At 58.5% G+C, this 26230-nt stretch overlaps 1 protein-coding gene across 1 annotated transcript in view; it reads right to left on the bottom strand.

Moving 5' to 3' along the window:
- Positions 1-3241: 3241 nt before the first annotated feature.
- The window catches only part of MAN1C1 (mannosidase alpha class 1C member 1), a 160494-nt gene continuing 137505 nt past the window's right edge, over positions 3242-26230 (bottom strand). The window contains exons 6-12 of the mRNA XM_075552626.1: positions 25060-25186; positions 22115-22208; positions 14324-14439; positions 9043-9262; positions 6401-6573; positions 5308-5423; positions 3242-3989 (exon numbers count right to left, since the gene is read on the bottom strand). Of these exons, the coding sequence (XP_075408741.1) occupies positions 3851-3989; positions 5308-5423; positions 6401-6573; positions 9043-9262; positions 14324-14439; positions 22115-22208; positions 25060-25186 (985 nt within the window). The 3' untranslated portion in view covers positions 3242-3850. The remainder of the gene's footprint in view (positions 3990-5307; positions 5424-6400; positions 6574-9042; positions 9263-14323; positions 14440-22114; positions 22209-25059; positions 25187-26230) is intronic.

Here is a 26230-nt window from a genome sequence, read left to right as displayed (position 1 = left end):
GTGCCTGTGGGTGAGTCCACCCAGTCAGGGCCTGGAGGCAGGTGTGCATGAAGCTTGACGCCCATCTATGTCAAGAACAGGTACAAATGTGGTTCTGCCCTCAGCAAGGCTGAAGGCGAGGCTTCCTAGGGGACTTGGTGGGGGAGCTGGCCCAGGCGGGAGGCAGTGCTGCATAGGGGGTGCAGGGGGGAGGCTAGAGTGTGGCTGTGAGGGTTCTGTGGTTCGCTAGGTGTCCTCCTACCTGCTGAGAGGCTGACTCATGCCTTAATGCCGTCTTTGTTCTCAGCCTACCTGGGGGCTTACTTATTTTTATGCCTGGTGTGGAGTTTAGTTGGCAAAAATGAAAAATGTCCTTTCTCTACCTTCGAGGGCCCTTCTGGAAGATGCATTTTAAAACCTTCATTTTTGCATCTCGCTTCCAGCAATAAAGCAGAGGACAAGAACACTGGGAGAGGCGATGGGGAGGACCACACCTGGGCCCAGCGGGCAGGGGCCGAGGCCTCAGGAGGAGTGTGCAGTATGTGTGGAGACCAGGAGGACAGATGGCCTGGAAGCCGATGGGAAGGAATGGGGCAAGGGTGACGGACTGACCACACCCTCACCTACCCCTTTCTGTGTAACACCGCGAGCTCCGAAACCAGCCCTGCAAAGGGCCCGGCAGATTCTGTCAGCCCGGCACACAGAGCGCCTTCTTTATGTGACCAAGTTCCGCTCTTCTGGGACTGTCCTTCACCCACCCACAGGGTCTCAGTGGGTGCCCGTCTCTCCTGGGCATGGCCTGGCCCATGTGAAGCCCATTCCCTGAGGGCAGAGGCAGTGGCACCTGGAAGCATTTGGACCCACCCCTCCTGATGGTGGTCCTGGAGGGGCTGCCCCTGCATCTGGCAACTTGACCCCTGACCATTACCTCCTCCCCTGTGAGGGCTGGCTGCCTGCTCTTTGCTGAGATGCCAGGTACCAATTCCAAACGCGAGCATTTTGCTTCAGCTTAGAGCTGGTTTCTATGATGTAACAGTGGGAAGTCGAGCTGGGCCTAGAAATAGGACTTAGATCCATAAAGCCCAATGTAGCCAGGGTATAATGGAGGACTACACAGCCCGGGACAGGGGGCAGAGAAAGGTGTTCACGATGGACGAGGGTGCAGGGCAGTACACTGCTGAAGGAGTTCTAGCAATTGCCTTTGCACCCCCACCACGTGCCCTCTCCTGGGGCCGTGGGGGAGGATGCTGATAGACTAGATGGCTCCGCGAGTGACTGTTGGCGGGGATCACTGTGATTGTGAACATTTGGGTCGGTCTGTGTGGCCATCCCGCGGGGCATAAAGTGAGCGCTAGCTCAGATGTGGGAAGGGAGGCATCTCACTGCCATCAAGAAAGGGTGTGAAGATGTGTCCACTAGACCCCATGCAATGAACCTGTGGGGAGCAGCACTTCCTGGGGAGCTGGCTTTGCCTCCAGGCTCCTGAGGAGTGTTGTGACACTGCCTGAGTGGGCAGAAGCCCTGAAGCCGAGAGAGGCCTGCCTGTCGGCATGGCTGGGCAAAGACTGTCTTGGCTAAAAATCTGTCCCGAGCATTTCTGATCCTGAATTGTAATCTCTTCGTTTCCCTAATAACGCCCCCGCCGTCCCCCTCCTCAGTGTCCTCTCTGAGTCGTGTGCGGCCATTGCAATGCACAACCAAGCCCTGTACGGAGTGGGCTTGGGTCAGAACAGGGGCGAAGGGGAGAGGGGGAGGGGAGGCATGTCTGGCCTGTCTCGGATGAACTGGCCTTGGGCTGATGATGCCCACCACCTGGTCTCCGTTCCCCTGTGAAGCCAGATGCTGCCCGCCTGGTGACAGTAGTGACAGTCTCCTCCTTTGACATGCGCACAGGTGGGTTGCTGGAGCCACGTTTCGTGGCGCCTGTCAGAGGGCGGGATGTGCTGCGTTCATTTACCAGACGCAGGGGCTCCTGCTCTGGAGGCTGCTCCCCTGCTGCTCCAGCGCTCCATTCCAGATGTTGGGAGCTTGTGTTTCCAGAGCAAGCCCTTCCCACACCCCTGCACCAGTGTGCCCTCCCACCTTTCTCACCGCGGCCTCAGTACGGGGCTCTTTCCTGTTTGGGGGAAAGAGGCGTCCAGAGGAGCCACACAGCCTGAGCTGGTCAAGTGTCAGGGCTTCAGGGCAGGTTACTCAGCCTGGAGCCCCAACGGCCCAAGGACTCAAGTTGGCTGAGTCTAAATGAAGCTGCGGCCCAGCTCCTGGGAGATTTTAACATTGTCTTTTGAGTTCAGCTGTTGGATAGCAGTGGGGGAGAAGAGCCCCTTGCTCAGTGTTGGGACCTGAACCCCTTGCTCTGCAGAGTGGCCCCCTCCCAGGGGGCCCAAGTTGGTCACTTGGGGGAGTGGAAAGTGGACATGTGGGGTGCTTGCTTATCTGTAGGACACTCTGCTGGCTATTCCTTCTACCTTCCAGGTCTCGGTGCGATGTCACCTGACCGTCCAAGGTGTGTCCTGGTCACCGCCTCAGCCATTGGCCTCTCTCATATTTCATCTTATCTATGTGCACACTTGAGAGTCTCCCATCGCCTCCTCCTTGGCTGTCCACTCCCCCGGGCAGACACAGGCCCGTCCTGCCCCCAGCCGTGTCCCTGGCATCGACCACAGGCCTGGCCCCTTGCTGGCACACACCCAGTAAGGAAGGGACTTCAAGAGGGCTGTGGAGAGATGGCGTTACAGGCAACGGTGGAGCATGTCCACAGCCTGTCCGAAGCCCTGGTGCTTGCTGGCTGATGGAACAAGTGACAGGAGGGAGGGGGTAGGAAACCACACCTCTGCCTTATGTGCACTGTGGCCTCAGGCAGTTGCTGCCCCTCTCTAGGCCTCTTCATAAGTGTCACACCTCTGAATATAAGCCAAAAAAGCCCCTACCCTGTAGGACAAGGTAGAACTGCCCTTGTGAGTTTCTGAGACTGAGTGCTTATGGGAGCAGGAAGCCTCGTCTTTCTCTTGTAGAGCAGCTGGTGCCTTTGAACTGTGGACCTTGGGTATTGCAGGCCACTGCCCAACCACGGCACCACCAGGGCTCCTCTGACCAGATTAGGGCCAATGTCAAGGGAAGGGCATAGCGATGGGGAGTCCGTGGTCCCTGCTGGACGAACTTAGCCCTGTGCTACCAGCTTGTTAATCCTCCTTTCTGATGATGCTGCGACCTTCGAAGTCCCGGGTGTCACAGATGCACAGAGCCCAGACAGGGTTTCTTATTCAATAAACTTTTATTCTAGTTCACAGATAATTTTTTTTCCCGATACAGTAATGAAAATAGTACTAGTGATTCGTAACACTTATATATCCAAATCAAAGGGGAGCCCCCTCCTCAACGAAAAGGTAAATGATGGGTAACTGAACATATAAATGCAGGGCCAGAGCTCTGAAAATATATAACCGGGGCCGCGGTTCCCCGGGGGAGCCGCTGCTTCGGAAAGCGTAGGGTTTTGAAAACGACAGAACTGTGATTAAAAACCCAACTAGAGGGCAAAGGGGAAACCAAGCAAAACGAACGGAAGTGAGGCTAATACCGGGCTGGGGGGGTGGGGGTGGCGGAATACAAACCTGCGGTCCTTTGGCCCTGGAATGGCAAAGTGGAGTGGGTCTCTGTAAAAATTCTCCGTAGAAAGGAGCCGGGGAGGCAGTGGGCGGCCCTGGGCTGACGTCGCTGGCTCCCAGTCCTTGTCTCCTCACAGAGGAGAAGTGGAGCTTGACAGACCGGCCGGGTCTGCCCCGGGGCGGGTGGACGTTCCCAGCCCCTTTGAGAAGAGTACCAAATCCCGAAGGGGCAAGGCCTGTCCTTGGCGGCTCCAGGGAGGACGGGGTCAGTGTCCCACCGGGGCCCGGCCGGGGTCCGGGCTGGAGCCGTTCACATGGTTCACTGGGAGTGGGTGGGCCTCGGTGTTGAACACCCAGTCTTCCAGGGAGAACACATCATCCTCAGAGAACAGGAGATAGAGATACCTGTGGGCAGGCGGGGGCAGGGAGGGGAGACACAGCGTCAGGGCCAGGGGCTCAAGGACAGGGGCTGCTCACAGGGCTCGTCCCAGGGAAGCGGGCTGGGGCCACCCAGGCAGGTCCTGGACTTTGGGGTCGGGCAGACCAGGTTTAATCCTGGCTGTGTCCCTTGCCAGGACCCTCACAGCCCACTTCTTTCACAGCTCGGCCTGAGCGCTGCCCCAGCCCAAGCCCATACACGTGCTGAGATAGTTAAGGTTTATTGTGGCAACCTGGCCAATAACCACATGTGGGGTGAATGCGGAGGGATAAATGGCTCAGTGTGCCTCGCCTTTCGAGTTCTCGGGTCTCTTGCTCTCTGATGGTCAGACCAGGGTGCAGCTGCCTTGGCCAGTTCCCTGCTTCAGCTGGCAAGGTTCCCTTACTGCAAGACATCCTTAAGGAGAAGCCGCATGGACCTACCCCGATGCAGCCCTGGGTGCTGGAGCAGCCGTGTGGAGACCCCTGCCAGCACTGAGATGCTTACACGTTCACTGATTCGGCTTTCCTCCTGCAGTCGGCATCATTGTGTGTGTTTTGTGAGCTGGAGTAGGACTTTGTGGATTGGTTTCGGACATATGGGCTAATGCTGGACTTGTGGGGATTGGGCAGCACTGGGTTGGGATGTTTTCTTAATGTACACTTACCCTTTATATAAAACTCTTATACACATAAAAAGTTTCTGTGGATTTGTTTTCCCCAGTCTACCCAGACTAACACACATGCTGCCTTACATGCCTCCAGAAGCAGGGCACTCTGCCCTTGAATGTAGGCTGTTGCCTGACGGCACTAAACAAAGCAGCTGCCCTGTGCTGGAGACTCTCCGAGTGCAGGGCCCACACCACTCCAGCCTGCTCTAGAGGCCAGGGCCTGAGGGGCTCCCTGGGAACAGCACTGCTGGCTGTGGAGGGAGGGAGGGAGAACAGCAGCGCCCAGTCCTGGCCTTGGGGACAGGGCAGGCATGCCAGCTCACTCTCCACACGCCCCTGGCAAGGCATCCACCTTTGCCCTGTCACCACCATTCTTATGCCGCACCCCTGAGCACCCACGTCCAGACAACCAAGGGCACAGGTTGCAGGGCGACATCCTGGCACGGGGCTGGCCCTCTTTGGAGGACTGGTCAGGGCTCCAGGCTCAACAGACGTGTCACCTCATCACCCTCAACCCCTCCTCACCTGCTCAGTCTTCTGAAACAGGGTTTAAGTACTGGTGGGGGGGAGAAGCTGCCTGCCCCTCCCCTCCCCCAGCCCTGTCCCCAGAAAAGTGCCCCCTTCCCCCAGCTCACTTCAATGTCTCTGCCAGGAAAAAGCTCTGCTGCCGGTTGTCGTGGTTGGGGAGGCTGCTGTAGACGTCTTGGATCCCCGAGAAGCCGCCTGCAGTCCGGCAGTGTTTCTCCAGGGCCTGAGGAGAAGGGGTTGGGGGTGGGTGGGAGCGGGGAGGAGAGAGGACCCCAGGAATTGGCCCTCAGCATTGGCTATAGCATATGGACAGCCAGACCCCAAGTGCCCTGACTAAAGATCCCAGCCACATGGCCTGGCTCCCAGCAGGCCTGGAGGGGCCATGCCCTCTCTAGGTTCCCCTGAGAGCTGTCCCCACCGGCCAGCAGGACGGCTTGGCCTGCCCTGAGGTTCTGCATCTAATGTGAACTTTGGGGATCCTTTGCCATTCAGGGAGGGGATGCCAGTCTGTGAGAGCACCCACAGTGGTGGGGGAGGTTAAGGAGGGCCACTGGCATGTCCCTGCGGAGCTGTGAGGCAGGGCCGCCAGGCTGACTGTGTTCCCTATATACACACAGGGATGGGTCCAGAGCACAGTCCAAGGGTGAAGAGCCAGGGGCCTGGAGATGTGGGCCAGCACCCATGTTCTGTGGCCCGGGGGCGGATGTGCCTCTCCCATGTGCCACCTCTGACAAGGAGCCAGAGTGGAGAGGCCTGGCTCGGCAGCTACCACAGAAAGCACCAGCCAGGGCTTCAGGGTGGGGCTGGGGCTTGGGCTGCAGCTGGGGAGAGGAGGGTGGAGGAGAGACACCCACACTAGGTTGAGATTTGAGGGTCGGACAAGGGTCTGCTGGGACAGTATGCCGCACTGTGCTCGCTCTGTCTGGCTTCCCCTCCACACACTTAAAGGCTGACCTGAAAAGGGAGGCAGCCAGGACCCTCGGCACCCTTCCTGAGCTGCTCCGTCCCACCGCAGGTTCTGCCCATGCAGGGTCCTGGCTCTACAACCACACCATGACCCCACCCCCAGCCCAAGTGTCCCCTGGCTTGACCTTCCACTCGGTGCTTGAGCTAAGGAGTTCAGAGACAGGCTGCGGATCTTTAGGGGTGCCTGGCCCTTCCTGCCTCCCCCACCGATCCCTGCTGGCTGGGCGCACTCACCAGCACCACCTCCCAGCCCCATTGCCTGTAGATGGGGTCGTGGGTCTGCCGCCACAGGTACATGTAGCTCTCCACCACCTCCGGCCGCAGGATGTAGTAGCTCTCGCTCAGCTGGTTGGCCACGGCCTCTCGGCCGGAGTTGAACCAGAAGGCCTCAGGCCCCAGTTTGGTATCTGTAGGGACATCCAACCAGAGGGCTGGGTCGGGTCAGCCATCCTGCCTTCAGTTGTTTAGGATCCTCCTGCCCAGGGGACCCCAGGTGCCCAGGGTGAGGGTTAGTGGTGTGCGGGGGCCTTCTGGAGTAGCAGCACCGCACCCCACAGTGCCCAGCCAAAGCAAGAGGCTCCAGGCCTCAAGCAGCTTGCCGCCTTGGGCTCAGGGAGTCCAAATGAACGACCGCCCCCATCTGAGAGGTCTCACGCTCAGGCAGAGACTCCCAAAGCACCGTGCGGCACTCTCTAGTCTGTAATTTCTGAACCAGAGGTCAGCTAAGAAAGGGCCCAGGCTCAAGGCCGTTCAGGGAAGGTCCGTTAAACACAGTGCGCGCTCGCTCTCTGGTCTGTGGGGCTCTCAGGTCGTCCAACCTGCTGCTGCTGCTCCTGCACAGGTGCCCTTCGGAGGGACTGGCTTTTAAGCAGTCCTCCCTGAACCAGCCTCCCCGGGGCGCTGGGCTGCTAACTGCAAAGCCGGCAGTTCAAACTCCCCAGCTGCTCCATGGGACGAAGCGGAGGCTGTCTGCCCCTGTACAGAGCGACAACCTCAGAAACCCACTGCAGGGTCACTGTGAGTTGGAATCGACTCAGTGGCAGTGGGTCTGGGACCAGCCTCCTGGAGCTCATGGTTGGGGTGGGGTGGGGGAGTGTTGAAGTGAAAATGCTGTAAGATTTGTTTGGAAATGCCCTTCCCCCCATGTGGTTAGCGGGCACAGGATAAAGAGGCGTGTGTGTGTGTGTGTGTGTGTGTGTGTGTGTGTCTCTTTCCATCATCGGTTTGGTTTCGGGGCGATCTGCTGCTGTCTCTGTTGCCTGGGCGGCCCGGCCGTAAGCAGCACTGCCACCCCGCCGCCGAGCGCAGTGTCAGTGTTCCATGCATCAGCCTACTCTCTTCACAAACATCTTTGTGCTCCGGTGGAAACCGAGGACAGAGGGCAAACAGAGTCGGGCTGAGCTGGGATGTGACCGGGGTCTAATAGTGTCTCCTCTGGCTGACTCACCTGCTTCCCCAAGAGGTCTGCATCCCAGGTCCAGATTGAGGGTGTGGGGTCACATCTGTCTCCTGGAATGCCTCTACGTTCTAGTTCAGGCCCAGCTCTGGTCCTAAGGGGGTCCTCCATGGGGCCCAGTGTTGTGTTCCCTGATACGGGGGCTGGAGTTTGGAGGCCATCTGGGGCTTCAGGAAGAGGAGGAGGAAGTGGCCAGGCCCTCGCCCTTCAGCCCCTTGGCCGTGACACAGCTGCCCCTGAGCATCAGCAAGCGTTTGCCGAGCTGCTAATGGGCGGAGTGGCAGTGACCGCTGCCCTGTCCGTGGGCAGGCCTGGCTGGCAGGAACAATGTGCTCTAAGAAGCTGGCTGTCTTTTTATGCCCCAGGCTGACTGGCCCAGACAAAGAGCCAGCCTTCCTTAGTCCCAGCTTTCCCGTTTGTTCATGGCCTGGCCTGGAGTCCTTTGGAAGGAACAGGAGACCAGCATCAAGGACCTGCTCCAGCTCGCTGGTTCCCTGCAAACAGCGCCAGGAAAACCAGGTTGGCCTGGAGCCCCAGAGCTGAGTCTGTGGTGGGCTTCATGGGTGGGTGCTGGCCCAAACTGCCTGTGATACTGGGGACAGACGGCAGGGCTGTGGCTTTCCTGTGGGGACCCTCTATCTCACTCCAGGAGGCCCAGCCTGCTGTCCCGTCCACCAGATGAGAACACTAGAGGCCCCGCACTGGGGGGTGGCAGGGTGGCGTCAGACTGGGGTTTCACTTCCACCGGGGCACTCCCTTCACCCGCATCCAGAGTAGCAGGTAGTCCTTGGGGCCACTGGGGGCTGGGGACTTTTCTCAAGAGCGCTGTTTAGAGAGGCAGCATGTAATGGGGGACATCAAAAGGCCCGGGCTGGCGTCCAGGCTCAGCTGCTGTGTGTTGTCTCTGGCTAAGCCACTCCCCCACCCACCTCCGGGCTGACTCAGTTTCCCCAAGTGCAGAATGGTCTGGAGTCATGCTCTTGAATGTGACTTTCAGGGTGCTGGATGATGGGGAAGAACTGGTAGTTTGGTGGCGTGGAGTCAAAGGGCTGAACAGGGTGGTGTCAGGGTGGAGGAGGCACCAGATGGCCAGGGGGCAAGGATTTTGCTAGGCTTAGGAAGTCAGCGTTTCTGCCTCCAGGACTGGGGGACTGCTGATCCCCTACCCCCCGCCCCCAGGCCTGTGTCCCTTATGCAGGACCTTGGCCAAGTCACTGAGCCTCAGTTTTCTCGGCCCCAGTGTGAGACTCAGTGCCAGTCCCCGTTCAACAGAACCTAAGACATACACCACGCCTTCCACTCAAACTCTAACTCACTTCCTGGGGTGCTCCCTTCCCTCACTACTGCACTGCTGGTCTTACCAGTCCTTCCCCGCCTCTAGCCTCAGTCTCTCCTGCTGCCCCTCCCTAGGCAGGGTTACCTGAGCGGGCGTAAGATTCATGGCACGTTTTGGTGATCTGGGCTGCGAGGTGTCGGTAGCGGGCCCTCTTCTCTTCCTTGGCATCCTGGGCGCCGAGGGAGATCATGCCCCCTGAGAAACAGGCCAGGTGCCCCATCTTGTGGTCCAGAATCCCCCCTCGCCACTCAGCAATGTAGGTCAGCCCCCCGGGAGACACATTCAGCAAGTAGTGCTCTATCGCCTGGGAGCAGGGCAGGGGGAAGACACAGAGAAGGGAGGGGAGAGGGCAGAAATGAGTATTATGGGGACAATTGGCACCGAAGCGCTGCTGGTGATGGTCCCGATGGGCCAGAGGGTGGCCTGCTGGTCACTGAGGTCCGGGCTGGCCGGGCCACCCCTGGACGATTGTATTATGCTTGGAGGGGCCTTCGGTTTTTCCAAATGACCCTCCTCCTCCATTATAACCTCTGCTCGCCGGTTCCTCCAGCTCAAGTCCTACTGGACGGGCTTCAGGGGGTCTAGAAAGCCCCCCAAAGGGCATGAAACCCTTTTGTGTATGTGTACTCCTCTGGGATCAAGTGTCCATATGTGTTATCTTGCTTCCACGGAGGACCCCCCCCCCCCCAGCTCTTCCAGGCCCTATTACCCACCTCCTCATCTGCAGGACTCACCCAGAGTGGCAGCAGGAACCGATGCCCTGCACACACTTGTCCCCGGCTACCGGCCAGGGCCACCCACGAGGTGCTCGGAAGCACACGTGTCCCTGGCTCTGATGGGCAGCAGCTCTGAAACCCTCTCTGCTCCTTGAGAGAGGGGTCAGGTCACTGTCCTGTCCACTCCCTGCTCCAAGCTCTGGGAGCCCCGGGGACAGGCTGTGATGGTGGCCCTGTGCCCACTGGCCTTTAGGCTAGATTCTGGGGCCTGGTCCACTGGCCCCGGGTCTCTGGTACTCTCACAGAGCCCTGCTTCTGTCCTTGCCCCTCCAACTTGCTCCGGAGGGGGTTCTCTGGAGCTACAAATGGGTCCATGTCTTGAGCTGCTGAAAACCCTTAGGAGAAAGTCTCAAGAGCCCCCAGAACTCTGATCTGTACCCTGGGCTCTAACCCATAGCTGCCAACACAGCTCCGGGGTTCAAATCTCGTCCCCACCAGTTCCACACGGTGCAGCATCAGGCGGGCGCATGTTCTCCTGGCCTCAGCTTCCTCGTGCATGGGGTGGGGATGAGAGGGCGGCCGAGCCCCGCATGCTGCCCCGCCCCCCCCCCCCTGCGCATCCTCAGTTGCTGCCCCCCGCCCGGCGCATCCTCAGTAGACGTGGTTATTCCGACTCCTCTCCTGCTGGTCCCTGGCCCACCCCTCGCCCCTCCTCACCCCTGCACGACTCGCCCTGCCGCCCCCTCCATTTCCTTAGTCCAGCTCTGAGTGACGGGCAGGGGTGCAGCTGCGCCAGTCGAGGTGCCGCCCGAGTCCCGAGCGGGCAGACCGCCTGCCCAGCACGCTCCGAGAGAATGAGCCAACGCGTGTGACTGAATTTTGAGCAAAAGGAACTGGGCCTGAGGCGGAACAGTGGTGACAAAGGGTCCTGCCCCGGGGCGCAGGGCCTGGGCAGTCTCCGTGAAGGTGACCTTGGCGTACTCCCCCTGCCCACCTGCCTTCCCACCCTGACGTTTGGGGTGCCGCTGCCGTGGGGGTGGGGTGCCCTGCTGCTACTCTGCCTTCATGGCCCCCAGCGGTTCTTCTCTGTGCCCCTGCAGATGTCCGCGTATCTGTCTGTCTCTGTGGCTGTCTCTCCCAGGGCGCTGGGGCAGGGCCACCGCACCTGTACCATGAAGGGGCTCAGGCAGCATTTCCCGGCCACTGCCCTCGCCTTCTTCCTCTTTGAGAAGGGCTGGGGATTGGTGGGGGGCTATCCTCGGGACCCTCGCCTTCTCCCTCTTTGAGAAGGGCTGGGGGCTGGTGGGCTATCCAAAGGCCGATGAGCACCTGTTTTAAATGGGGACGAGCGCAGAGAAGGGAGGGGGAGGTTGGCCTCCGGCTCCCAGGCATTGCTGAGCCACAGGCGGGCAGCTGCGGGTCTCTGCCCAGGGGCAGGCTAGTCCAGGAGGCAGAAACCTGGCCCAGGGTTTCCAGGTGTCAATATTCAGGGGAGAACACTAGCGGGGCGGGATCCCAAGTTGTCCCTCCATGAAGCAGGAGAGCTGCATCTTCCAGACCATCTCCTATAGAATTTAGAGCCATTTCCATGTGGGGTTCAGCCAGAAGTGAGTGTGCAAAAGAAGAAATTAAAGGTTAATCTATTGTGAAGACAACTAAAAAAAAAAAAAAGCCCCCAAACCTCCCTCACTACTGCCGGCGAGTCAACTCTGACTCACACGTGGCTGTAACAAGAGAAGCCTCTCTAAATCCCAGCACGAATACAAAGATAGCACGGGTTGGCAGGAGACTGCACAGGGCTGGGAGGGGAGTCAGAGGCCTGAGTTCAAATCCTAGCTGTGAATTTTGGGAGAACTCCACTTTCCAAAGGCGTCTTGGCTACCTCTGCAGAGCAGAGCTAACACCTGGCCTGGTTCTGGGGATGAAAGGGCTGAAAAGAATTTTAGCCCAGGCCCCGGTTGATGCTTGATAAGTTTTTCCTTCTCCTTCCAGGGAGAAGCTCCACATGAGCTCACCCTCCCCCCACCCCTCCCCCCCACCCCGAGGGACTCTGGGGGCAGAAGCACTGAATTCCAATCAGACACAGGTGTGATCTAGGGCCTTTCTCAGCCCGAGGTGGAAATAACAATACACCAACTCACATACCAGCACCTCACTTTATCAATGATCCCATCAGCTGGCATTTTGCATGTCCGACAACAGTAAAAAGAAAAACCTGCTTTTCAACTATCTTGTGCATTGATGCTGTCTTGTCTGGCAGCCACAAATGCTGGGGGCCAGGTGAGAGCGGCACACCTGTGAGGGTGAACGTTTTGTGTTAACGTGGCTGGGCTGTGACTCTCGGCGGTTGGGCTGCTATCTCAGGACATCATTTGGCAGTTATGTAATGATGCCGCCATCCTCCATTTCCACATAAGGACCTGGTCCTCGGATCCTAAGCAGCCATTAGGTGAGGCGCAAGGGTGCTTGCTTCACCGTGTTGTGGAGATGACACACGGGCCCTGTAGTGTGGCAGAAACTGTCACTGTGGTTCTTACTGCCACTCACAGGCGTGTGCCCGGGGGCACCTGTCTACATGCCCGCTGTACGATCGTCTCCTGGCTGCCCATCAGAAACATTGAGGGAGGCGGGCACCGGGTGGCCAGGGAGAGCTAACAGCTGGGGACTTGACAATGCTGAGGCCTGGCTCCGTGGGAGGCTCTGGCGGACCTGGTCACCGCGGTGGGCCTGAGCACCAGGATCTCAGAGCTCCCCGGGGGGGTTTAACATGCAGACAAGGCTGTGCATGTTCTCCCCCCGGCGCATTCTTCAAAGCCCCAAACTTGCCAGAGGCCCAGACTTTCCTGGGGTCGAGAGGCTCGGGAGTCTTCACTGGGAGATCAAATGCAGGGAGCACAGCGAGTTCTAGCCTGTTCAAGCAAGAACTTCCGTGCAACTCCCAGCTTGCTTAAATAATTCATGGCCATTTCTATCCTTGAAGCCTCAACCACAGTGTGCCCTGAGGGGAGCGGACCAGGCTGCTCGTTAACTTCTTGTTTACTTTGCAAGGACCACAGGGACTGTCCCTCCCGACAGCTTAGCATGTGCTGGCCACAGACCCAACCCCAACCTGGGTGTCACTGGGCACAGTCTGCACCCAGGTTAAACCTGGGCAGGGGCCGGGGCTTAGGCTCAGGTATGTTCTGAGACCGGAGTCGCGGCTGCTCTTTCATGACTGAGGTGCTGGTGCCTGGGGAACTAAATGGGAGATTCAGGACCAAGCCCACAGTTCAAAGGGTGCCTGGCTTCAGAGGCCTGTTTCAATGTCCTGCCTGGCCAATTGATGGGGTCGGAGGGCAGTTAGAGACCATCCATCCATCCATCTGCGCAGTTCACCCTCCCTCCGTCCTCTCTGCATCCAGCCGTTACTTGTTCACAGCTCAGCCATGGTGCACCCATGCAGTGCCGGCCCGTTCTAGAAGCATGGTGCATGGGGTGTGGGAGCAGATATAGCTCGGGTCCTCTCTGGGGCAGACAGGCGGGAACCGAGCAACAGTTGTAAATACAGATACAGGTGAGGAGGAGAATCAGCCTGGAGAGTGTGAAGGAAAGGCTACTCTGATAACATGTGAGGTGAGCACGGATGGGCAGGTGGGCTCTGGCCACTCACTGGCATCCCAGGTAGAGGGACAGCAAGTGCAAAGACCCCGCTGTGGGAAGGCACCTGGCGTGTCTGAGGAAGCGCAGGAAGGTGGGCAGCTGGAAGGAAAAGAAAGACGAGGCCAAGCAACCTCGAGGGTCCAGGTCACGTGGGACCCAATGGGCAACCGGGAGGAACCTGGCTTATTCCTAGAGCTCCGGGGAGTTGATGGCGGAGGGCCATGCACTTCCCGCTCCGCTGGCTATGTGTGAATGGCTGGGAGGGAGCAGCAGGGGTGGAGCACAAGTCCAGTTTAGAGGGCAGGGACCAGGAGCAGCTTGGATCATGATGGTGGCAGAGTATCTCCAACCTTCTTTATGGGGAAACTGAGGCCCGGTGAGCAGTGAGGCCATCATCCGAGTGTCCAGCACAGCACAGTCCCTGCCACCACTTCTCCCTCAGTGGGATGCAAAGGAGGATCAGCTGATGGGACTCGGCAAGCTCCCCTTCTGAGCTCTGGGCTGTGTGGCCTTCTCCGAGTGCCTTGCCCTCTCTGGGCCTTGGAAAGAGAAGCAGGAGAGCGGGATGCTCCTCAGAGGGAGGAGTCTCCCCGCAGGCCCATGCAAATGATGCCCTCTGGCTGGACAGGATGCACCTTGGGGCTCGAAGTGGCAGCCTCTCCCAGCTCTGTGCTCCAGGCTGCGGTGGGGAGGGTGCTTTCTGAAGGAGCCTGGCTCTCACCTCCGCTGAGACCTTGGACAAATTGCTTTCTCCTACCCGGGTTTGCACTTTGTATCTGTGAACCGAGGCTGCCAGCAGTCAGGGCTGCTGAGGAGTCAGAAGACAGTGTGCCAAGCACCTGGCGCAGGTGGGGACTGCCTTGTCATGGTCCTGGCCAGCCTACCATGGGGAAGGGGTGAGCCCTGGACCATTTGGCCTCTGCTGCCCCTAGCAGTGTCCGCCGTGTTCCCTGGGCCCCCGCAGCCTGCTTCCAGACAAGCGCCCACATGGAAGCAGCCGCTGGTCTTACCTCCAAGGCTTCGTAGTACATATTTTTAGCTTCTAAATCGGTCTTGCCCGACATCAACCAGGATTTGATCAAATATTCATAAAAACTGTCCCCGAGTCCTCCAATCGAGACGTGGTCTGTGAAGGGGAAGAGGACAGGGAAAGGGTGTCATCTTCCAATGCCTGTGCCGTGCTGGCCGGAGAGAACATTTCACCAGCATCCCAGAATCCCAACAGGGCACGGCGGCCAGGACAGAGCCCCGTGGGCAGTGCCGAGCCACTCTGGGTGCTACAACGCATCTCGCTGAGGCAGGGCCCCTGGTTCTTAACTGTAAGAGAGTTGCATTTCTTAAAGAAGATAATCTGGTGGCAGCAAGTTCAGAGATTTTTATTACCCAGTGACAAACATAGTAATTAATGCTGGGCATAAAAGGCCGTACAAAGTGGGAACGAGAACCTTAATTTAGTCTCTCCGACCCTCCAGTGCTAAGCCAGTCTCGGAAAGTATAGTTTAAATTTAGCAAATGGGGATAAATGAAGTTCAAAGTGGCAGGAACGAGAGGAATGGAGTTTGAAATCATGCTCGCCCCGCCGGTGGCACCCACCCTGTGACCATGGGCCAGCCTGTGGTTGCCTCCAGGGGACTGCACGAGGCCTCTCTCCCACCAGGGATGCTGTCAGAGACAGGCAAGGAAACCTGACCAGCCATCAAGCACATGCTTTAAAGGGGGCCAGAGGAAACCCAAAGGCACTGAACCGATTTCACAGAGCCAGCTTCTTTTCCACGTTAGGATTCCGAGAGAGGCAGAGAGAGGAGGGAGAGCAAGATGGGCGTCGTTGACAAAGAGGAGGAAGGTGTTCGGGGAAGACACAGAATGTGAAGAGCTGCTAGTGTCTGCTAGAGCCATTGCGGCTACACATCAGACTGCGAATGCAAGGTTGGCAGTTGGAAATCGCCAGCGACTGCTCAGGAAGAAAGACGAGGCGTCTCTCCTACAAAGACTTACCCTCATAAAGGGACTCACAGGGGACGTGCTACCCGTCTTACAGGGTCACTGATAGGCATCGATGCAATGACAGTGAGTTTGAATATTTTTCCTTTTTAAGATGGGCCAGGAGAAGGCACCTTGGTGTTGCAGTGGTTAAAGCACTTAAATGATAACCCAAAGGTGGACAGTTCAAACCCATCAGCCGGAAGAAAGATGTAGACGTCTGCTTCTCTGAGATTACAGCCTTGGGAAACCCTACACAGCAGTGCTGCCCTGCCCAGGAAGCCAGTCCTCATTCAAGTTCAGATTGAGGACTCAGGGGTGGGGCAAGAACTGTAAACACTATGCTGCACCTGAAGGAGCTGGGCTCCATCCGTAAGTACGTGCTGGGTCGGGTGGGGGCTGTCAGCTGGACTTGGGAGATGGTAGAGCGAGAAATCAGACAGCCTGGAGGGAAGAGTTTGGAAAGAGCCCTGTCTGGGCACAGTGTGGCTCCAGCCCCACTCCCTGGTGGGCAAATGTGTTCATGGCTGGGGCTGGGATGACTCGTGCCCCCGCACTTTCTTCTCCAGTGACCCCAGCACTCCTCGCCGCACGTTTTCTCATCGCCAGCTCCGTCTGCACGGGCCCCTCCTCACACACCTGACGCCCCACTCCCTGAGCGCGCCCCTCCTGAGAAAGGGCCCGCCCCCTGCCTTCCTCGCATAGGTTACCGGAGTCTCCACAGGCGAAGGCAGCAGGTAGCCCGGGCCCTAGGGGACGCCCCCAGTGGGAGCCCTTTACCACCGTGACCTCCTGCACATGGGACGCTGTGTCCGCCCCCCTCCAAGCCCCGTCCCGCTGTGGCAGGTGCCCCGTCAGCGCTGAGCGAGTGGGTGGAGGCGGTGATGAACCACATGCTCCCAAAGGGATTGGGATCCTAACCTTTAGTCCTTCCCAGAGGGTAGCAGACAGAGGGAAAGCACAGACTGGGGCGGAGAGGTAGAGATGGTAAGAGCCCGGTGAATGTCAGGGTTCTAGGAGCCAGTGCCCTGAATGCGGCCACCTGGCCTCCTACACCGGTAACCCCCGTTCTCTGAAGCCAGCCAGCCCAAGAAGCGAAGACGGGGTGGGGTGTGTGTGAACTGTGCCGAGGGGCCTCGGATGGAGGGCCACAGAGTTTGACCGTGGTCATGCGACACAGCCCAGGCCGCCACCTGGCAGGGGCGTGCGGGAGAGGTGAGGCAGGTCCGTGGCTGGCTGAGACATGCCACCTCTCTGTAGATGTGCGCAACCCCCACCCCAGGGGGGCTCGAGTGAAGGAAGAGGGCAGCTCTCCGCCAGAAGTGTGGCTTTTACGTGTCCACCCTGTGCGGAGGGACACAAGACTGGCCAGGAGGAGCTGCCCCTCCAAAACCACCTGGGGGTAGCCCTGACTTGCTCTGGGCCTTAGTCTCCTGTTCTGTAAAATGTGAGGGCACCATGAGCTGGTGCCTCCGAGCCTCAGAGCAGAGATGGGCTTTGAGGAGCAGGCCGGGAAGCTGCGAGCAGAAAGCTGGGAGAAGCTGCAGGCTGGGCGGCTGGGACTGTCCCATGGCTCTGCCTGCCAAGGAGAACCCTGACTGGCCACTTCCCTCCCACGGAGAAAGCGTGGACTCAGGCCACGGACGAGAAGCCCGTGACCCTTCTTGGCTCTTCTCAGTGACTCTTCATGAGCTTGACTTCAACTGCCTGGTGGCATAGGAGCTGGGCGTTTATCTCAGTAGCAAGGAGGGCTGGTTCAGGTCCGAGGCGGAGTGGGGAGCAAGTAAGGGCAGAGGGGCAGGAGTGGGCGGCTCTCTGTCCCTCCAGCTGCCAGTGGGTTAAACAGCCCTCGCCTGTCCTGCTTACCGGCTGGTTCTGAGGACTCAGGAAAAGGGGGCGAAAAAAGAGTGTAGACATTTACGTAAGGTGGTAATCTTATCCTCTGCTGAAAACACACACGCAGCAAAACAGGAAACCGCCCACCAGCCCGCGGATCCTCTGGGGTGATCCTGAGTGTCAAGCGGGTGTGGAGGGAGGTGGGCCCCAGGCGGGCAGGGGCTCACCGCCTCTCCTCTGGCTCTGTAGCAAGCCGAGGGGTCATAGTTTATTGAGACGAGGCGATTTCCCACGTGACCGACTGCCCAGACCTGCATCCCCGGCACAGCCTGAAAAGGAGGCGCTGCCCCCCAGCCGGGGCTGCCCTGTAATTTGCCAAGGTAACTGTTTAGGCTGGCAAGCCACACACCCCTTTGCTTCTTTTTCTGGGGTTTGCTGCGTTGTACTTGAGCAGCTACGCCAGCAGAGCAGTTTCTCTCGCTACCCGGTCAGGCCCTGCAATTAAAGCAGGACCAGTGATTGAACTGTAATTCACACCGCCGCCTTGCCCCCCCCCCCCCACGTCTGGATCTGGCCCTGTGCTTTGGTGAAAAGACACTTGAATTTCTCTAAGTGGATTCTGCAGGAGGCCACTTGGGAATGAGGTTATCCCTGGGGGGAAATGTCTGGGTCGTATTTCCTGGGCCTGCAAGAGGACAGATGCTTGGGGTCGGGGAAGGCACCCTGCTGTCCCGTCCAGTCTCCCTGCTGGCCACGGCCCTCTAGGCCTGCTTTCTGTGCTCATGGCGTGGCGTGAGGGCCTGGTCCCCACTGGGACAAGCCACGCCATCTCTGGAGAGGTTTGTGGCCACCGTTCATGTGGTTCAGCCGTCCCACAGACCACACTGCCCTCTTCCTCAAGTGCCTGCCCCAAAACTCCTTTTTCAGACACACAGTCAGGCGGTCAAGAATGTCCTGGAGGGTTCTCCCCCTCTGGTCTGACCTCTGGGCCACACCTCTATGGCTCAGGGCCTCTCTGCCACCTGGGGCTGTGGGAAGAAGGACGTCACTCCCATCTTCCAGTGAGTCTCGGGATGTTTGAATGGCCTGGCCAGTTAGTGCTAGAACCAGGATGACAGCCTGCTTCTAGCACATTGATTAAATGAATGACCTCCACGGGTACTTACTGCAGGCTGGGTACAAAGCAGAGCAGGGTCTGATCAAAGGCGTCCCCCGGGGCAGGAAGGCCACTCCACTGTCCGCTCTCGGGAGTGGGCGTGGCTGCCCTTCATGCACTGTTTGCCCTTGGCCGGTGGGCAGGCTGCCAGAGGGTACATGTGTACATCCCAAGGGTGCTAGCTTCCTTCTCTGGGGCTCTGCCTCCCAACAGGAAGGACTGCTCTCCACGTTTCTTCACCCACTGCCTTTGGACCCCACCCCATTTGCTCAGAGGCTCTCAGTGGGTCCTGGGCTGCTCCATCTGGCCGAGCTGCGGTTTCCCGGCAGGGTGGGCACTGCATGGCCCAGAGCTTGAGCTCCTGAGCAAGGAGCAGGACACAGGTGCTGATGGGTGGGCCCTGACTTGTGAGGACTCTGTAGGGTTTAGTGGCTGATTTTTTTTTTTGAGTGGTTAGCCGGGGCTTTCTTCCTAGATACTTTGGAATGGACTCAAACCACCAAACTTTCGGTCAGCAGTCCAGCTTGTAACCATTTGCACCCCCCAGGGATTTTAGCCAGCACACCCAAGTTTAAATCCAACACCTCTGTCCAGCTGTGTGACCTTGATTGAGACTCCTAACCTGTTTCTAAGTGGTCATACATGGCAGCCACCAGCAGTGAGGATTAGGAGCCCTCACGTAACGCACGTCCACGTATGAAGCAGTCAGTAGTGTCCTCCTACATACATGGGGCATGTTGTTAAGACACCAGTCCCTGGAGAAGGACATCGTGCTCGGTACATCAGAGGGGCGGGGAAAGTGAGGAGATGGGTTGGCACCGCGACTGGAACACTGGGCTGAGCACAGGAACCGCTGTGAGGATGGTCAGGACCACGCAGGCAGTGCTTCCTTTTGCTGTGCGTAAGGACCTGACTCGATGGCGCCTCACAACAGAAACAACCGCCCTGCCACACAGCAGGTACCCCGGTTCCCCAGACACAGGATCATGACAGCTTGGGGCAGAAGCAAGGCCTCTTGTGGCGTTGTACAGCTGAGCCCTATGCCAGTGCTGTTAAATATAGTGGAGGGGCGGCCGGTTGACACGGCTGATCCAGAACTGTGACCTGGCTCCATCCCTTACTTTTAGGGTCACTTTGGGCCAGTGACCATGGGTCAGTGTCTATCTCCCCGCCTTGCAGGGTGGTTCGGGGCACGAAGAGCCGGGTGTTACAGTATGTTGCGTGAACTTGGAGCTGCACACACTTCCACCTGGACGTCTGGTGCCAGCTTGGTTGCCAGTGCTGAGGACGTGGGCTTCTCTGCATGGTCAGTGACAACAGTCAGGTGCGGCCCGAACGGTCCTGGGCTCTCCTGATGCCCCTCTGGGGAGAGCAAGTGTTCGAGAGGGACAACGGCGGGCTTAGTCCCAAAGAAGAGCAGGTGGCAGCTCTGATGGAGGCCGAGGTGCCCTCACCCCCCGCCCTTGATTCTCAGCAGGGGCTGTCAGCCTCATGAGGAGAGTTCAATAAGAATGCAGACACCACCGCCTGCCCCCGTCCCGAATTCTGATTCAGTGGGTCTACGGGGTGGTCTAGACTTTTGTTAGCAACCCCAGGGATTCGGATGCAGGTGGTCAGCTCCCAGCCCAGGCCAGTCTCCCGGCTCTGCATGTTCCGGAGCTAGGAGCCTGCTGGTGATTGCATGGATGCACAAGCAAATGAAAGCCATCAGGAACAGCAGGGGCCCCTGCCTCTGCCCGAGAACCGCCCCCGCCTTGTGCACCACGGACCCTCTCAGCGCCACGCGCCATCTGCTGGGGACCAGATGCGGCAAACCCACCGTGGCAAGCACTCCGGGTCAGGAGGCCCTCAGCCAGCTCTTGCTTGTTCCCAGGCCCTGGGGGCTAGGACTGCCCCTGGACCTCTGCTCACCCTACAGCCATTGCTACCAAGGCAGGGAGGCCTCTCAAGCTGTGAAATGTCACTACTGTTAATCCCATGTTGCCATAGAGAAATCCAAGCTCCCAGACATTAAGGGAATTCTCCTGGACTCACGTTGTCTTGACCCCAAGCCCTTGTTTCCACCTCAGCTGGGACTGGAGGAGGGGAAAAGGAGAGGGGTTTTTCTTTAAGGGAGGGGGTGCTGAGGTAGTGAAGGTGGTGGGGACCTGAGGGAGGTTCTGGGAGCTCTCAGAGGCTGGGCCCACGGAATCGACCATCACCAATTCCCACGAACCATGTGATAAGGGCTTTGTCCCGGCAGGTGACTAAGGTTCCAGCCGCCTTCGGTACAGTCGGCATGGCAGCACGAGGAAACAACAGCCCTCACTGCCAGATCCGCACGAGGCACCACTATTAAGGTCCCCCAGACTGGCGTTGTCAAGGGTTTCCTTTGACCTGGGTCGACAATCAGCGCCCGCGGTGGTGGCAGAGCAGGCGGGAAATCAACGAGGCATTGCCTCGGGCAGATTTCCTGCGCCAGGCCGCTTGCCGACTAAGGTGCACCTGACCCAAGTCACGGTACCTTCAGTCGCCTCCCATGCATGGGAAAACTGGACAACGGAGAAAGGAAGCCCGAGGCAGGGTCAAGTCCTTTGAACTGGGGCGTTGGCGCGTCCCCTGGACTAAACCCGACTGCCAGCAGAATGCTCAAGTCGTGTCTCGGGAGAAGTACAGCCAGATTGCTTCCTAGAAGCAAGGGTTGTGAAGCTTTGTCTCCCATACTTTGGACGGGCCCATCAGGAGGGACTCTTCACTGGAGATGGCCATCCTGCTTGGTCAAGTGCAGGGTCAGGGTGAGAGAGGAAGGCCTCTAACGAGCTAGACTGGCACAGTGGCTGCAGCATTGTGCCAAAGCACAGTGACCAGCGTGAGGGTGGTCCACCCAGGACAGGACCTGGTGGGGTCACTCTGTCATTCACACGGTCCCTGCGCAGCAGCAGCAGTCACACAGAGCCCATCCACACTCACGGTGACCCAAGGCTGTCCGAGCAGAACTGTGCTCCACAGGGCCTGCCAAGGCTGGTTTTCTCAAAGGAGATGGTCAGGCCTTTCTTCCCGGGTGCTCCAGGAAGCCTTCATCACCCACCTTCCTGTTAGCAGCTGAGTATTGGACCTCGCTGGGACTTAACGTGGGTTTCTGGGAGCAGACAGCCTCCTCCTTGCCCACAGAGCGGCCAGTGGGTTTTAACTGCCAACCTTGCCTTGTGGCTACCGCCCCATGCGAGTCCCTCCTTCCAGTTTAAGATACTTAAGAACCCCCCTACTCGCAACCCAACTCATGGCAGTCCAGTCCATTTTGGCCCCACAGCGACCCTACCGGACAGAGAACAGTCCCCGGCCGGTTTCCGAGACTGTACATTTTTATGGGGTAGAAAGCCTCATTTTTCGGTTTAAGAGACTAGGAGTGAACTGTTGGATTTTACACTGCAGACAGTTAAGCCCTCTAACAAAACAAAACAAAACTTGTTTTTTTTAAAAAGTAAATTTAGAAATTGGGGTGGGGGTCAGCTCAAAGGACTAGGAGACGGTCGGTGTACACGGCCTTTCTGGGAGCCAGTTTTGGCTTTGACAGCTCTATTCTGTAGTCTTCCCAGGGGCTTGGGAGACACCAAGGTGGATTCAAGAGGACCAGGGCAGCTGCAGGCTGCAGCACTGATCTGGGGCTGGAGGCAGCCAGTGTGAGGGGTGCACTAGGCATCACGGCAATCACAACAGGAAAGTGCCACAAAATGCCCCAGATGGGGTGTGTGTGTGTGTGTGTGTGTGTGTGTGTGTGTCCTGGAGCATCAAGTGAACACCCACCGGCAGGGGATGGGGTGCATGGTGGACCCAACCGGCCCATACTCACGCTGCACCCAGGTCCCACTGACTGGGCTGAGGAAGTTGGGGTAGAGGCCGAAGGGCTTGTCCATCTTCCTGAGGACCTTGCGGATGTTCCTGACCTGCCGAGAAAAGGACACAGGCACGCCATCACTGACGGGGTCCCCGGCCACCGAGGACAGCCAGCAGGAATGGCAGCTGCCCGTGCCAGGCCTGGTGAGGCCTGACCCACAGCTCCCCATGGACGGTGCTGAGCGGAACCCACTAACCCCACCAATTACTGCCTCCAGGCCCACCACCCGCCCTCACCTCACCCCTGCCTCACTGTCAATCATTTCAGGGGATGGGTGGTTTAGTGTGTGGGTGTACACATGTGATTCTGGCTCCTCTGAGAGAGTAAAGGTAAAACTGCCTTTGCCATAGGCCCCAAGTGGGGAAACACCGGCACCTTGCTCTGGTCCGCGGTTACAGTGCCCCGGGTAGATGACGGCCCAGAGGGGCCTGCAGGACAGAGTAGAACGGCCCCATCCAGTGTCCCACACGGCAGGCCACTTCTCCTCGTCACATGCCATTTTATCTGACTGGCAGGAACTGTTTGAAGGAAAGGCCTGGAGGTCCCGACACCCTCATGCCTCAGCAGACACTCGGGCTCCTGGTAACACTGATGACGACGACAATGAGGGCATGAACTGGTGTCCACACTGGTCACATGGCCCTTGGAGGCAGCCCCTTCAAGCACAGCATCCTCCACTCTCAGCAGAGCCCACAAGGCGCTCACATGTTCGGTGAGAAACTCGAATGAGAGGCTGGGAGTCAGGCTGTGTGAGCCCGCCAACCACCTGCCTCTGCCCGGGGCCAACATGGATCAGGGCGGTGACCACACAGAACATGCGGCCTGAGTAGGGAGAGGCCAGCTTTGCAATTGGGGGGCACATCCCACTGGCTTTACCTCTGGGGAGGCACATGAACTCCCCTGAACAGAGCCCACCTGGGACAGAGCCCCGGGCCGGCACGTACCATGCTCACAGATTCACCCGCAGGCCGAGGGGCAGGGAAGGGGGAGCAGTCGTTTAGCTGTCAGCCTTTCTTTGTAGGGCCGCATTTGGCGAGGCTGCAGCAGATCCCATATCCACTTATGCTAACGGCTTCCATTATGGGGCCAGGAAGGTGCTTGTTCCTGAGTTATTCTCGACTGTCCTGGCGGTGAGCAGTGAAGCAGGCTGAATGAGCTCCCCCGGAGGGTGCGAGAGCGTCTAGAATTGGGGCCAATTTGTTGACTGCCAATAATCGCCTAGGTGGGAAGCGTGAGTGGGGCATGCAAATAACCAGACACTTGGAATGGAAAGAGAGGGAGAGGGACAGACAGGGGATGGAGAAGCCCTTTGGTGACAAGCTGGGGCCTGCTGTACTTAATGTGGTCTGTAAAGCAGGGCTTCAGAACCAGCACGCCTTCACAGCTGGACAACCCGCGGTGGCCAGTTACCGTATGTCACCTCCATGCGCGTGAGTTTGCTCCTCTGTAAAGTGGGGGTACAGAAAGGCCACCTCACAGGGTGGTTGGGAACCCTGAGGAGTTTCAGGAGCCCTGGGGGTGCTGTGGGTGAGGCGTGCGAGCTTGGTGGCTTAAACCCAACCAGCCGCTCCTCGGAAGGAAGATGGCCGGTCTGAGCCTGTAATGACGCACAGCCTCGTACACTCTACGGTGTATGGTGATTGGCGGCTCTGTGTGGGAATGCACTCCATGCGCAGTGAGTCTGACAAGTTGCCCAGCACACAGTAGGTGTACAGGGACTGGTCGCTATTGTTCCCAGACTAGCTGGGGACTAGAATGAGTTCCTTGTCTCCCTCCACTCTGAGCTGGTCAGGATGATCTCAGCGGAGCTGAAGAGTGGGGAGGCTAGGGCAGGGCAGGGTGGGGCTTGAAGTGGGGAAAGGGATCGGAAAGTAGCACCCATTGGGACACAGAGTTACACGGACCCACGAGCTTTCACAGTGGGGGCTCTCCGCCAGGCAGGAGCCCCTGAAGAGAAGAGGGAGGTTCGGGAGGAAAGTCTTACAAGTCTGAAGACTGGGGTGGGTGTTAGCCCAGTGGCAGAGGGAGTGAGCCGGGATGAAAATGTGGTGGCTCCCCACCCGGGAGCCCAGCAGCCTCCCATCTGGAGTCGAGAAGTACGTGGATGCGTTCCGAGTCCTGGGTCGGGGACTCCTGGGCCCAGGGAGCTGTTTTCTCACAGGTGCCCCAGCTGAGGATTTGCAGTGGGCGCTCGTGGTGCACTGGCTATGTGCTGGGCTGCCAATGACAAGGCCGGCAGTTCAAAGCCACCAGCGGCTCAGAGGGAGCAAGATAAAGCTTTCCACTCAAAGAGTTAGTCTCAGAAACCCGCAGGGGCAGGTCTACCTGGTCCTACAGGGTCGCTAAGAATCGCTGAATCGACTCCAAGGTAGTGAGTATGGTTTGGATACTGGCAGCCACTGGAGTGATTACAGAGGGGCACGGCCAGGTGGATGCTAGGCAGGGATGGTGGCCTGGGCCCACCTCTCACCTGATGTGCGGCATCAGACAACAGGGCTCGAGGCAGCCCCACCCTCCGCCTGGAGGAGCAGTCTGTGCCTCGTCCCCCCCACCCCAGGGCGGGCGTCTCCCTGCCAGCCTGCAGCCTGAGCGGCAGCAAGTGAGAAATCCCAGGAAAGGGGGCTCTTGGCACTGCGGGGGGGGGGAGGTGGTGGTGGCAGACTCTGACCAACATGAGCGGCGCCTGTACATTCCACTCTCCTCCATTTCACGCGTGTGTGGCTGCCCCCGAGCTTCGCCCCACAGAGCTCAGTCCCTTCCTGGCCCTCAGCAGACCCCAGATCACCCGTGCCCACCTCCCTGCTGCCTGGCATCTGGGCCTCCAGGAGATCTCCCCACACGCTGCTTCACGGCAGCAGCAGGGACTCGGGCTCGTCCCAGGGAGCCATAGGGAGACTTGCCTTTTCGGCAAAGACCTGGTTGCCAGAGAGCTCCGTGAGGTGTAGGAACTCCAGGTGCAGGGATCCAAACTCCGCCAGGACGCTGCTGCTCCCCGCCGTGGCCCAGCCCCAGCTGCCGTTGGAGCCGCTGAAAAGACAGAAGCCGCTGTCACTGCCGGCCTGGCTCCCACCTCTGTCCAGAATAACGCCCATCGGGAAGAGCCTGCTCTGCTCGCCCAGGGGCAGCGACAGTTCCTGATGAGGAAACGGAGGCTGCGGGCTGCCATGGCCTGCTGAAGGGCAGTTCCCACAGGCCGGCCTGACACACAGTTGTCTTTGTCTCCACAGTGTGGGGGCTCAGGGAGGGTGGGAGCAGAGCTGCCTTCCCACCCCAAAAAGGGCAGCACATGACCTGATTTACAGGTGGCACTAATAAGGCTGTCAGGACCATGGAAGCCTCACAGGTAAGGTAACCAGATCTTAACATTGGTAAAGCGGGGCACCAGCGGGACGCCATTGATAAAACTCATATCCTGGCGAAATAGCCACATGGCAGCCGAAAACCATATACCCTAGCTTGTCGTGCATTCTTTCCAAAATCCGGGACTTTTTAAAAACACTGCAGGATGCGGGAAAAATTGTTAAAAATTGGGACTGTCCCGCCAAAAGCGGGACATCTGGTCACCTTACTCACAGGACATCCCTCAGATGGAATTGGCAGATGTAAGTCGGGCTGTGGCTGGGTCCACGTTGTGGGGGGTGATGGGGGGGAGAGGCTCACAGGCCAACAGGCAGGAGCAACCTGCTGGGTCCTCGGCCTCTTCCCACAGGATGTAGCCTGTTTTTTTCACTTCAAAATACGATATGTGCAGTGTGCATAGGAATTTGTTGATAGTTTTTTTTTAAACTATAGTCTGGCCCTCCAACGGGTCTGAGGGACAGTGAACTGGCCCCCTGTTTAAAAAGTTTGAGGACCCCTGTTTTAACCTATCCTCCAGGGTCACGATGAACTGGCTCGGATTCGATGGCGTGTAGTGTGGGTTTTGAGGCCAGCAGGGTTGCTGTGACTGGGGAGCTTCGAGGGAAGCAGGACCTTCGGGGCAGAGGTGACCTCACAGCTAACCAGATGTTCCCAAGGACACCTGCGGTACAAGCATTAGGTGCCAACACTACGGCCTTGCAGCCTGGCTCC

Source organism: Tenrec ecaudatus, chromosome 1 (genome assembly GCF_050624435.1).
Source record: "Tenrec ecaudatus isolate mTenEca1 chromosome 1, mTenEca1.hap1, whole genome shotgun sequence".
Classification (NCBI taxonomy): domain Eukaryota; kingdom Metazoa; phylum Chordata; class Mammalia; order Afrosoricida; family Tenrecidae; genus Tenrec; species Tenrec ecaudatus.
This window is presented reverse-complemented; position numbering and strand designations above follow the sequence as displayed.